Source organism: Bos grunniens, chromosome 19 (assembly GCF_055505025.1).
Source record: "Bos grunniens cultivar Pamir isolate PY7600 chromosome 19, Bosgru_T2T1.0, whole genome shotgun sequence".
In the NCBI taxonomy this organism is placed as follows: domain Eukaryota; kingdom Metazoa; phylum Chordata; class Mammalia; order Artiodactyla; family Bovidae; genus Bos; species Bos grunniens.
The window spans coordinates 36,340,686-36,348,901 of record NC_141183.1 but is presented as its reverse complement, the minus strand read 5'-3'; the positions used below and the strand labels follow the sequence as shown (position 1 = coordinate 36,348,901).

Sequence of the window (8,216 nt, the reverse complement as noted above, 5' to 3'; positions counted from 1 at the left end):
CCGTCGCGGGTACACCCGGAACGACGTGACTGAGTCACCCTCAGGACCCCACCCCCGCTAGCGTGCGCTGGTCCAGCCTGTCGGCCCCGTCTCTCTGGTTCGCCTTTCGGCTTCCACCACCACCCTAGCAGCGCTAGGCCGGCGGGGCGGGGGCGGGGGCGAGGGGCGGGGCGCCCAGGGGGCGGGGCTGCCTCTTAAAGGGCCCCCGGCCGCTGCCCTTAGGCCACTTCCTGGGGGCGGAGAGGACTTAAGCGGTTGCAGAAACCAGAGGAAGGCGTCGGCGCCCGGTCCGAGACTCCCGGCTGCTTCCATCGGAGTCCTCAGACACTCCCAGCTTGTACTGAACGTGCATCTGCGGTCTCCAGCCGATACAGAGGCACCCCTCGCCATCGGCTCCGATCAGCCTCGCCTCCATCTCCTGGGACCCGCGCCAGAGTCAGGCAAGGCAAGGCCTCAAACTGGCCCCCGGAGCCCTGCGTGGACTTGCCCACGGTGACAGCGATCTGCCCGAGAAGCTGGACCCTTCAGAGTCGGCCTTGTGCTCGCCACCGTCACCTGCTGGTTGGATTCTGGAAAGCCACTGTCTGAAGACCACAGAAAGGAATCGCTGACCACCCAGAATCGGATCTATATCTCCCGTACCTGACTTCCCTCAGCTCTTTTCATCCGTTCTCTCGACCTTTCCGGCGTCTCTGTGCCCAGAAACCATCCCCCACCACCAAGGCAGCTAGGGTGAGCCCCAAATCTTGCTGCCTTGTACTCCAACCTGTGCCTCCCACTCAGAGACAGTCTGAACCTTACCACCCAGTTCTGCACACACCCAGGAAGTTCTACCTTTTCTTCTCTTTCGGTGTCTTCTATACTCCTCAAAATTTCTCCTCCTCCTGTGCCCTCTTCGCCCCCCTCCTTCGGGGGCCCCGTGACCCTGAATGTCGGGGGAACGCTATATTCCACCACGTTGGAGACCTTGACTCGATTCCCAGACTCCATGCTGGGGGCCATGTTTAGGGCTGGTACCCCCATGACTCCCAACCTCAATCCCGAGGGAGGTGGCCACTACTTCATCGATCGAGATGGCAAGGCCTTCCGGCACATCCTCAATTTCCTCCGGCTGGGCCGCCTAGACCTGCCCCTTGGATATGGGGAGACAGCGCTTCTCAGGGCAGAGGCGGACTTTTACCAGATCCGACCCCTCCTGGATGCCCTGCGGGAACTGGAGGCCTCTCGGGGGACCCCAGCTCCCACAGCCGCCCTGCTCCATGCAGATGTAGATAGCAGCCCCCGCCTGGTGCACTTCTCTGCTCGTCGAGGCCCACACCACTATGAGCTGAGTTCTGTCCAGGTGGACACCTTCCGGGCCAATCTCTTCTGCACCGACCCTGAGTGTCTGGGTGCCCTGCGGGCCCGATTTGGTGTGACCAATGAGGACAGGGCAGAGGGAGGCCCACATTTCCGTCTGGAATGGGCTCCCCGCCCCGCGGAACTCCCCGAAGTGGAGTACCGCAGACTAGGGCTGCAGCCACTGTGGACCGGGGCACCAGGAGAGCCACGGGAGGTGGTGGGCACACCCAGCTTCCTGGAGGAGGTGCTGCGGGTGGCTCTGGAGCATGGCTTCCGTCTCGACTCTGTCTTCCCTGATCCTGAAGACCTGCTCAACTCCCGATCTCTACGCTTTGTTCGGCACTAGGAACTGAGACCTGGGAACGCTGCCCTCAGTTTGACTTCATGGAGGGGCGGGGGAGGGGGGAGAAAGAACGGGTCATTAAAGGGGTTGAAGATTCTCCTGAGGCCTTTTCCTAGCTCTGCTCCGGGAGCTGTGAGAGTCAGAGGCCCCACTGCACCTGACTGGAGAGCCCAAGTATGGACAGGAATCCCCACACTGGAGGGAGCCCACCAAGAGCCCACAGGATCAGTGGGTCTGGACTGGAGCCGATCCTAGGAGGGCTGGGGAGGCTTCCCTGGCTGGTCCTGCCTGAGTCTGGGGACCTTCGGTGTTTCCTTGCTTGGAGCTCAGTATTCAGAGTCAGGAAAAGCAGGTATGCTTCTCTGCCCAGGCTCAACTTAGCAGGACTATGGAAGGATGATGAGGTCTGAGGGAAAGAGGAGCTTTGGATTGCTCTAATGTGGTCTCCTGGACTGTGACTTCTCCTGGAGATGGTGGCCTCGCCTGGCCTGACAAATGAGAGGTCAGAACACTGTGAAATATGGGAAGGGAGGTTCTTTGCTGTGCCCTAAGCCACCACTGAGGGAGACAGGGAGGGCTACGCCCCACCTTAGGTTGGCATAAGGGAGCTAGGAGAATCCCCATTAACTGTGGGGCTGGAGCGTCCCTCTGGAGTTCCAGGTGTTTTAAATAATCCCATGTTGAAGGTGGGGCTGGCTACAGGGAGGAGTGGGGCATCTTCTTGGGTCCTGGCCTTCCTTCCTTCATGTGTACGTGCCTGTCAGCCAGTGGCTCTGACTGATGCGTGGATCCCTGCATCCTGGCTCTCAGCCATGTTGCTGGAGGTGGTGTCTGTGTGCTGGTCTTTCTGTGGCCTCTGCATGTTCAGGCCTGTTTGGGGTTGCCCAGCAACTGTTTTGGTACCAGGTGTGTCTGTGGTATGGGTATGAGTAGACTGACAATTAGTTTAATCACAAGGGGTGTGTGTGCACATGTGCTTCACACATCCACGTAGGCAGGAGGGGCCTGCTGAGCTTTGAGTCACTAGGATCTTCTAATGAGAGGTAAGAGAAGTCAACTGGGCTCAGCTAGGCCTTGGAGGCCTGTATAGAACACTCTGTTGCTAAGGCAACCATGAGCCTGTTGCTAGGAGATAGCTGGGGAAGGCCCAAGGCTGCTCAGGGCGAAGAAGAGATGAACAGAAGAGTTTGAAAGAGTGGGGGAGGATGTGGACAGGCATGGGTTTCTGAGTCCCTGGGGGTACGGAATACTCACAAATAGCTTCTTCACTGGGGAGTCACTTACTATTTATCACTGGTCATGATTTACAGGAAGAAAAATAAAATTGCTTTTGGAATCACCAACTCATGAAAGCTGCTGAGGGCTAGGTTGGGGGTATAGCAGAAGCCCTGCTTTCTCTATCCATCTCCCACTAGAAGAATCTTCTTCCAGTCCTCAATTCACTGGGCCCCAAGTTTACCCCAGCCAGAGATGGGGCAGTGTCGCTGTGCTAGAATGCTCTAGAACCTCCAGACAAAAGGCTGGAACCAGGATCACAGAGCATTCCAATGCCTTCCCAGCCTAGGTGGGGCCAGCCCTCCCTCCAGCAGCCCCCAGCAGGCCTCATGTGGACACTGGCACTAGGTGGGATCTTCCTGGCAGCCGTTGAGGCCTGTGTCTTCTGCCGCTTCCCAGACCGTGAGTTGTCGGGCCGCCTGGCCCGGCTTTGCAGCCAGATGGAGGTCCAGTGGAAGGACTGTGAGGTCTCCTGGACATTCTCGGCCTTTGCCTTAGGTAAAATCAGACATCCAGGGATGGGCCTAACAACAATCACCCCTGTGCCCCAAGGGGCCTGCAAGTGGCCTCACAGCTCTGCCTCTCAGCCATCTCCTCAGTCCACAGCCCTCTCTGGACACACTTTCTGCTCCCTCTGGGAGAGCTTCTTTGGACCCTGGGAAAGGGCCCAGAACCTTCTTCCAGGTCAGTGAGGGAATCACCCGGTCCTTACCCATCTCCACAGATGATGCATCCTTGAACAAAATCACAGAGAAGACTCACAGAGTCCTGAGAGTCATGGGTGAAGTCAAGGGGGAAGGCACAACCTAGGGGCTTGGAAGGCACAACCAAGGAGGGGGCTGGGGAGGTGGAGTAGGGACGGGTGGAGGGCAGATGGAGACAGGAGAGTGTGATGGGGTGGTGCTGGGTGAAGGGGTGGAGGTGAACCATCCCTGCTGAGGCCCTGGGCACTCTAGCTGCTTTCTGCCTCCCCAGAGATCAAAGGGTCTCTCTACTCACTCCCTTCATATTGGCAATGGCTTCGAAAGACCAAGCTCCAGGAGTACAACAGAGAAGGTACGGATGAGGGGAAGGACCAAGGGGTGCCTAGGTCCTTGGGCAAAGGGGTGTATGGCTGAGCTCATCCGCCCCCCACCCTGCCTTGTCTTTCATTTCAGCTCTCTGCCCTCCCTCCTGCCGTGAGTAAGAAAGGGAAGGGGTAGCGAAAGCCGGGGGCTTGGGGCACTTGAGGAGAGCAGCCACGGAGGGCGGTGGGAGCAGAGAGGAACGGAGGCTTCCCGCCGCACTGCCGGCCCTACTGTCTCCTGCAGGGGGCAGCACCATCCTGTACAACTGTTCAACCTGCCAGGGCTTCGAGGTGTACTGTTGGCCCCGAAAGCGCTGCTTCCCAGGTCCTTACTCCCCACCTCTGCCTCACCCCCACCCAGATCTCTGAGCTCTGAGGCTTCCCCAGCATCGATGGGTATGGTCCCCGGGATCACTCACTGCTTCCTGGGTCCCCTATAGGAAGTCACGATCTTTGGGAAGCTCGGATCCTGCTCCTCTTTGTGTGCGGAACTGCCCTGCTCCTGGGTGTCCCGAGCCTCGCGGTGGAGTGAGTTGGGGGATCAGGGCGGGAGACAGCCTCACCACTTCCCACGAGTACCCCCTCATCCTTCCTCCTGCCCTCGTGGCCCTTCCCTCCTCCCTTCCCAGGCCTCCCACCCTCTGTTTTCCCTCAGGTACAACTACTTCCAAGCAAAAAGTTGACTTGTGAAAACGAGGACAGAGCCTAGCCTCCAGTTCTAAGGAGCTCGTGTGCCCACAACATCCACTTCTCTCTTGGGGTTGGGGGTGGGGTGGGGAGGGCGGGGGACAGCCAGACCCTTAGTTCCAGCCCCAAGTGGTTCAATCTTCCAGACCCTGATACTTAGATATACCCCATAGTCCCAGTGTCAGATGGTCCAGGGACCCAGGCACCCACAGCTGGAAAGCTCCTCCCCTTCATCCCTCAACCAATCAGACAGGGGCAGTCCCCGTGCCAGGAAAATATCTACAGAAGGAAAGAATCCCCTCTGCTCACCACCACTCCCACATCTCCTTCTGCCTGTTCCCGGAACGTGGGGGCTGCCAGGCCCCAGAAACTCCTCTTGGCCCTCCTGTGACTGATTGGGAATCCGGGAATGAGTGTTCTGGAAAAGTCCCTCCCCCTAGAATGAGACCACAGCAGTCAGCCTGCTGGCATGCTCCCCTTCCATTTAACATTGTGAAGCCTCCCACAGAGAGAGGCCTCCCTCCTGCCAGGCCCAACTAAACGTGCTGTCAAATGGCCTCCACCTCTGCCTGGCCTCTGTCTGCAACTAGGGAGGGCAGGGGGAGAGGGAGGCTCATGTAGCACAGTGGTTCTCAACTTAGGGAGGTGGGGATTTTGCACCAGAGGAGATGTTTCTGATTGTTTTGATGGGGGTGGGGGGGAATGTAGTACTGGCATCTAATTGTTAGAGACCAGGGATGCTGGTAAACATCTGAAAATGCATGGGAATGTCCTCCAGGACAAAGAATGATCCGGTCTGAACAGTCAGCAGTGTGTGGTTGAGAAACCCTGGTGTCTGGTCCCTTGGTTATCAGGAGTTTGGATTTGGGGGATGGGAGATGGGACATATAAAGAAGAGGCCTATCTCCAACTATAAGTCACAGTCCAAGGGCCTAGGCCTAGGAGGGATCCTTGCCTTCACACAGCCCCATGGTTTTCAAACTGGATACTGAAGTTCAAAGTGGATACTGAAGTTCAAACTGGAACCGAAGCTCCCAGTTCTCAACCAGCTGCGTGTGTGTGTGCTAAGTCACTTCAGTCGTGTCCGACTCCACAACCCTATGGACTGTAGCCCACCAGGCTCTTCTGTCTGTGGGATTCTCCAGGCAAGAATACCGGAGTGGGTTACCATGCCCTCTTCCAGGGGATCTTCCCTACCCAGGGATGGAACCTGCGTCTCTTGGGCCTCCTGCATTGGCAGATGGGTTCTTTACCACTAGTGCCACGTGGGAGACCGCATGTAGAGTCATCTGGTCATCTTAAAAAACTACCTGTTGCTGGGTCTTGTCTCCAGAGATTTGGAGTTTAGTGGTCTCATATGGGGCCTCAGTTAATCTAATTTACAGCCAGCCAGGGTTAGAACCACTGTTTGGGGGAATCTGTAAAGGTACTGGGGATAGAGAGAAAGGAGTAATTTATCCCTTCTGGGGAAATATCTTCCATTTTGTTTTACACATTCTAGTCCAATGCTTTCATTTTATACCGAAAAATGGAACCCAGAGATCATATGGCATGCCCAAGCTCATACAACAATTGAAACATTCACTCATTTGATAAATACTAAGTGATTGCCAGCCAGGCACCGGACAACGCTGCCGCCCACACTGGGGTGAGAAGCACCCTGCTCACGTCCCAGCCACAGCAGCTCTCCTTTGTCTCTGGGAGCTGTCTCAAGCCCCCAAGAATGTGCCCTGTTTCCAGGCTCAGCATTTTAGCTGTCCTCCTTCTCACACCCAACATGCAGTGGGTCAACAGCTTTGCCCATCTCTGAAGGACCTTGCTCCTCTCTGCCCCTCCTCCTGCTCTATGGATCCCAGCCCTCTCTGGAACCCTCTTTCTCCCTGTGGAGCCCAGTCTCCCAAATGTGCATCTGACTCTGCTAACTCCCCTAAAGCCCACTCTGTACCCTTAGCAGCCACACTGGTTTTGTTTTGTTTTTTTAAATATTGACTTTATTTTCCTGGCTGTGTTGGATCTTAATTGTGGGGTGGGGACTCTCTAGTTATCGTGCATGGGCTTAGTTTGCCTGCTGCTTGTGGGATCTTAGTCCCCCGACCAGGGCTCGAACCTGTGCCCTCTGCATTGGAAGGCAGATTCTTAACCACTGGCCCACCAGCGAAGTCCCCACACTGGTCTTCTTAAAACTCCACATCACTCGACCCTCCTGTCCAGCATCAAATGATGCTTGAAAACTTAGGCTCTGGAGTTGGGCTGCCCGATTTCAAATCCTGGCTCTGGCACATACCAAACCTTGGGAAAGTTATTTTTCTGTTCCTGTTTCCTCCTGTTTTAAATGCGGATCATGTATTTCTTTGATTCCTTGGCCTTTTTTCCTTCGATCTACATTTTAACATCTCTGAAGAACCCATTTTAAATTGAAGACATGTCATAGCATAATGGTATATATTACAATTGAAAATATCTTAAATTCAATGCAGTGGCACTTTCCTTACAGAATGACTGTGAGGTCCAAATCAGTTCATATAAAATGCTTGGGACTTTGCCCAACATGTAATGGGCCCTCATGAAGTATTAGCCATTATAATCTCTTACTTAAAATCTTCCCTAGCTTGTCTTTGCCTATAGAATATAGAGTTGGCCCTTGATCCTGACATTCAAGACTCTCTACCTGCAGCTCCCCTCATCTTCTTTAGTCCTCAGGCCAGAACTGTCCGGACACAGACCTGGAATCCTGCTTGAACACCCCACAGGCATCTCAGACTCCACATGTCCACCTTTCTAGACCTATCTTCCTCCCACTCCCGGGATTTCTCAGGTTTAATGGCATGGCCGACAGGGTCACAGTCATCCTCCTCCCCTCATGCCATGCGCCCACTTCTTACCAGTAAGTGGTCTACCTCGGTAGGTAATGCTTCTTGGAATCTGACCCCCTGGTGTCTCCTGGGGCTTCACCTCAGCTCTGCCCACCCCACAGCCACTCTGAGTCACTTCTAGTTGCCCAAATACTGTTATCTCATATCTCCTTCCTTTGCCCAGGCTTGTTCCTCTACCTGGAAAGACTTTCTCCTTTGGCTCAGATATCCCCTCTTCTGAGAAAACTTCTGTGAGCCCCCAAGGCTAAGTGGAGTGAGTCTGCTCCAGGCTTCTCTTGTGTGGCACCTGTTTACCTCGGGTGGTGGTGTTTCTTTACACATCTTCCTGCTGTACCACACACTACTCTCTAAAGCCACTGCTTAAGGTTCTGGGTCTGTTTCCTCAGAGCCTGGCACATGGTAGATGCCAGGAAGTGTCACTGATGACTGCAGCGCCTTCTCTGAACCCTTGTGATATGTCTTCCCCGGGTAAGCCCTTCATGAACACTTCGCACAGGAGGCTGGCAGAGTTAGTGTTTGTTTTGTGCACATGAGGCCAACGTACCAGAGTGTGGCCTGTCAGGGCAGGGACGGTTTTTCAGAGCCCCTCACCAATCAGGAGGCTTCTGTGGGTGTGGCAGTTTTAAACAAT

General features: G+C 55.2%; 2 protein-coding genes across 2 annotated transcripts; both read left to right on the top strand.

Moving 5' to 3' along the window:
- The first annotated feature begins 176 nt into the window (after positions 1-176).
- On the top strand, positions 177-3,027 carry KCTD11 (potassium channel tetramerization domain containing 11). Its single transcript, XM_086359247.1, has one exon. It carries the CDS (start codon positions 989-991, stop codon positions 1,685-1,687), a length of 699 nt encoding a protein of 232 aa, XP_086215373.1. The 5' UTR covers positions 177-988; the 3' UTR covers positions 1,688-3,027.
- A 197-nt stretch (positions 3,028-3,224) lies between these two features.
- TMEM95 (transmembrane protein 95) lies at positions 3,225-5,269 on the top strand. Its single transcript, XM_086359246.1, has 6 exons — positions 3,225-3,643; positions 3,935-4,015; positions 4,117-4,137; positions 4,270-4,350; positions 4,466-4,553; positions 4,681-5,269. Exons 1-6 carry the CDS (start codon positions 3,232-3,234, stop codon positions 4,706-4,708), a joined length of 711 nt encoding a protein of 236 aa, XP_086215372.1. The 5' UTR covers positions 3,225-3,231; the 3' UTR covers positions 4,709-5,269.
- The last annotated feature ends 2,947 nt before the right edge of the window (positions 5,270-8,216 follow it).

What these genes read in the sequence shown, in the direction of transcription:
- TMEM95 (XM_086359246.1), top strand. Translation starts at nt 3,232, where the DNA reads ATGCCTTCCCAGCCTAGGTGGGGCCAGCCCTCCCTCCAGCAGCCCCCA. An exon ending in CCAGGAGTACAACAGAGAAG is followed by an intron (nt 4,016 to 4,116) that starts GTACGGATGAGG and finishes CTTTCATTTCAG; the next exon opens with CTCTCTGCCCTCCCTCCTGC. An exon ending in GTCCCGAGCCTCGCGGTGGA is followed by an intron (nt 4,554 to 4,680) that starts GTGAGTTGGGGG and finishes GTTTTCCCTCAG; the next exon opens with GTACAACTACTTCCAAGCAA.
- KCTD11 (XM_086359247.1), top strand. Translation starts at nt 989, where the DNA reads ATGCTGGGGGCCATGTTTAGGGCTGGTACCCCCATGACTCCCAACCTC.